The following is a 3,685-nucleotide window of genomic DNA, read 5'->3' as shown; positions in this document are numbered from 1 at the left end:
TGCAGAGCCGGGGGAGATGTCACCCCAGGGCTTATCGTCCTCCTTGAGCCTCCTCGGAGGACAGCGAGGCCAACCCAGGGCCCGCGCTGGGCGAAAAGGTGTGGGGTCGGGGTGCCTGGACAGGGGCTGACGGCCGGGGGTGCGGAGGACAAAGACCCGGGCTTGTCGTCAACCACCCTGCCCCTGAGCGTCGTCTCCCTGCGGGTCTCGGAGCACATCTCTCACCCCACGGGTGTTAGCAGTCAAGGCGTGATCCCAGCGTGGATGGATCACACTGGGTAACGGGGAGGAGGAAGCCCTGCGGGCCAGAGACGCCCAGATGTCCACACCACCCTTTTCTCCAGAGCTTGAACGGCCCAGCCTAAACCAGTGTCACCAGCAGCCAGCCGTATTTATAAAGCAACAAAGACAAGCAGGCAATAAACCGCCCATTCGGCTTAGTTGGTGACTAGGAACGCAAGCGGGTTTAATGAGCTGGAACGAGGGGCTGATCCACTCGGGTGCGCAGGAGAAACCTGCCACCAAGAGCAAGGGAAGGACGCCGGGCCTCCCTGGCTGAAAGGGTGGTGGGCAGCCTGCGGTCTTGGGGATGTGGGCTCCCTGGGGTGCTGTGGGTCCCTCCTCCTGGCTGGGGGTTGCATTTGGCCCCGTGAGACATCTCGTGCTGCTTGTAAATAAATCACTTGCTTGTAGAAGCCCTGAAGAAGAGCCAACCCCGCCATGCTCCCGCTGCCATTGCCTAGCAGCTGGCGTCTGTCCCAGCAGCCCGCCGAGGACACTTAGCGGAGTGTGACCAAAACCTGCCTTATCACGGTCCACCTGGGACCAGAAAAAAACTCGGGGCACGGAGGAGTTTCCCAGCAAAGCCTGGCAGCTCCCGACGCGGGAATTGCTGCCGGCTGCTCAAGCCCCTGCTCCTTTCCTGCCCATTCCAGCATATTTGCTCTTGAAGCCCATCCAGCTCTCGGGAAAGCCGTCAGAGATGTTGGCTGAGCCCCGGTGACCTGCGTGTTTCCCAGCGTGACAGCCGCGGCCGCTCACGCCTCTGCTTCTTGCGCTGTCCCACGCTTGCGCTGCTCGTGGAGATGTTCGCCCTCTCTGCCTGCTCCCCAAGGACGCTGACTTCTCTCTCAAACAGAGCCCTTGGCTTCCCTCTGGACAATCATTTACTTGCCAACAAATGTGGTTTCTTGGGAAGAAGGAGAAGGCACAAGAAAAATCATTTGAAAATTGCACTCACGTTTGGTTGGCACTTTGATCCAGATAGGGGGTTTTTAAACTTAAAAAAATCTTGCTTTATTTTGACCTTTTTCCAACATTTCTCTCCGAGTGATATTTAACGGTGAGGGCTGAAAAAAGGGCTGAGGAAACCCAGACCTAAATTAACTGTTTGATCTCCCACCATACCACCACTCTGTCCCGCCCCGGTGGAAGGTCTGTTTGCCTTTCTGCTGAGCCAGCCAAAAAAGGTTTTGTTTTGGATTGACTCAGATGCTGTGCTTTCAGGACACCCCTCAAGGACTTGCACAAGCAACGAGTCACCTCTGATGCTGAGCAGTGCCCAGAGACTCACTTGTGCTGTATGAAGGCTTCTGAGCCTCCCCATACCATCATCCTCCAGTGCCCCCTCCACCCCACGTGCCCAAAGGCTACCGTTAGTGGCTGCTGCTGCTTTGCCCTCTACTTCTGGAGAGCAAGTCAAGCTGGGCACAGGGCTCCTTGGTGGATCTCCAGGCAGTCGTCTGAGAAGGGAGGGAGCTGCAGGAAGGGAAGGGGGCAGGCTGGGGGGGGCTGGCTGTGCTTCTTGGGCGTCAAAGTCCTCAGAGGTGGCTTGGGCCTGGGCGTAGCATGACATGGGAGGTCACTGGTGCCTCCTGGGGAGGCAAATTCCTCGGTTCTCTGTCTTAACGGAAGAGAATTTGATCTGCCTCCCTTCTGCTCGCCAGTGACCTAGGCAAGCCAGCATGAGCTCCAGGGTAAATCCAGCCAGGAGCAAGGATCGCTGCCTGCTGCATGTGGGCTAGCCCAGCCTCACGTCCCTCCCCTGGAGAAGTTCTGGTATTGCCTGGTTTTGCACGGTTCTCCTCACTCCAGTGAATCCTTGGAGCTGCCAGGAGATAAAGGAGGGAAAGGCGAGGGTAAGCAGGCAGGGACTGTCAGGCCAGCGCCCGCAATGCTGTAGACGGTGGAGATGGTGCTTCCAGCTCTGCCCTCCCCTGGGCACCTCTAGACCCCCGGGGTGCTTGGCTTTGCGGTCACCTCTCGGAGCCGGCGCAGCGCCTTGGCCCAGCGTTGGCTGCGATAAGATCTGCCGAGACAGTTCGCAGTGACCCAAGGAGCCGCCATTCCCTCCTCTCCAGGACCAAGCTGCGCCGAGGCCTCCAGGCAAGAGGGAGGGATTTCTGGGTGCTTTAGATTTTGTATTTACATCTCTCAAGTATTTTTAGTGCTCGTAAAAGTGAGAAACTGGGAGAGACCCAGCTGGGACCAGTACAGTACAACCCTCACCCAGAGCCTTCCCAAGGCAACTGAGACCTGACCGCTGCCAGCCCTAGTCCCATGTCTCCAGAGCAGAAGGACAAACGTTGCTGCCCCTCTTCCCCCAGCGTCATCCCACTGGGGTTTTTTTGCAAACCTTGCCGCTCTTACGGGCACTGGACGTGATGGGCCAAATTCAGTGGTGGAGCAGGCAAGCGTTGCCTCCAGCAGGCACTGCGCTGGCTCACACCGGCGTGGAGTTTCCAACAGGGCTTTTAAGCAGCTTGATATTTGTGACTGGGGCATGGTGAAGCCTGCCCCATGCATCCTGCCACGCAGTTAGGGACCTTGTAGGATGGACGCAAAGGATTTGGTCTAACCCACCGTAGGAAGCACTCTGCCTGCATCGCTGCAGGCACGTGTGCTGGCACGGCCCCGTCAGCCTTTCCAGCGTTACCCTGGCCCTGCAAAGGAGCCTGGAGAGAAGCTGGTCCTTTAATGGGCTCTCACGGCGTGGGCAGCCAGCAGAGCATGCCGGCCCTGATGGGACTGCAGTGGCAAAGTGCTGATCTGCAGGTCGATAAGGAGGGGCAGCGCAAGGCAGTGCAGCAAGGTGAGACTATCGGGCCAGCAGAAAAGCTATTATTAGCCTTTGTCCTCAGCCTCCAGACGCAGGGGAGAGGGGCCGGGGACAGCGGGTGGGAGAGAGCTGCTGCCTCCCGGGCTGTGCAAGGGCTTTGCAAGCTGCTTTTCTGGGGAAGCTGCCATTTCAGTGAGACCATGGATTAGAAAAGCTCTGCAGTTTGGTTTCTTCTGCTAAAGGGTAACCACAGAGCATAACTGCTGGTGGCTACGCTACCAGGCCTTAGCAAGTTCCCTTGTGTTATAAAATGCTCCTCTGTGCCGCCTTTCTCAAGGTGTCTAAGAGCTGCTCTAGGGTAGGGCTGAAGACTGGTCCTGCCACGTAGCTGGCAGGAGAACATGCAACTATCAACAGTGCTTCTAGCGATTAGGGCTCAGGTATTGTTTAGGGATTTCAGCTTCTTTCTAGCTGGAGATCTCTTCTTTCCTGGTGCGTACAGCTGAGACCGCCCTGCAGAAACTATGTGTAATGGGAGACCCAAAAACTTAGTGGGTGGGCCCTGAGCAGCAACGCTCGAGGGAGCGCCCGTCCTCAGGACAACAACATCCACTTGCTTTAGGTGTT

At 57.4% G+C, this 3,685-nt stretch overlaps 1 protein-coding gene across 1 annotated transcript in view; it reads right to left on the bottom strand.

Moving 5' to 3' along the window:
- Positions 1-722, bottom strand: part of TICRR (TOPBP1-interacting checkpoint and replication regulator) — a 16,984-nt gene extending 16,262 nt beyond the window's left edge. The window contains exon 1 of the mRNA XM_009335241.1: positions 684-722. Coding sequence (XP_009333516.1) covers positions 684-722 — 39 coding nt within the window. The remainder of the gene's footprint in view (positions 1-683) is intronic.
- Between the last annotated feature and the right edge of the window lie 2,963 nt (positions 723-3,685).

Source organism: Pygoscelis adeliae, unplaced genomic scaffold, assembly GCF_000699105.1.
Source record: "Pygoscelis adeliae isolate BGI_AS28 unplaced genomic scaffold, ASM69910v1 Scaffold21, whole genome shotgun sequence".
Taxonomy (NCBI): domain Eukaryota; kingdom Metazoa; phylum Chordata; class Aves; order Sphenisciformes; family Spheniscidae; genus Pygoscelis; species Pygoscelis adeliae.
This window is presented reverse-complemented; position numbering and strand designations above follow the sequence as displayed.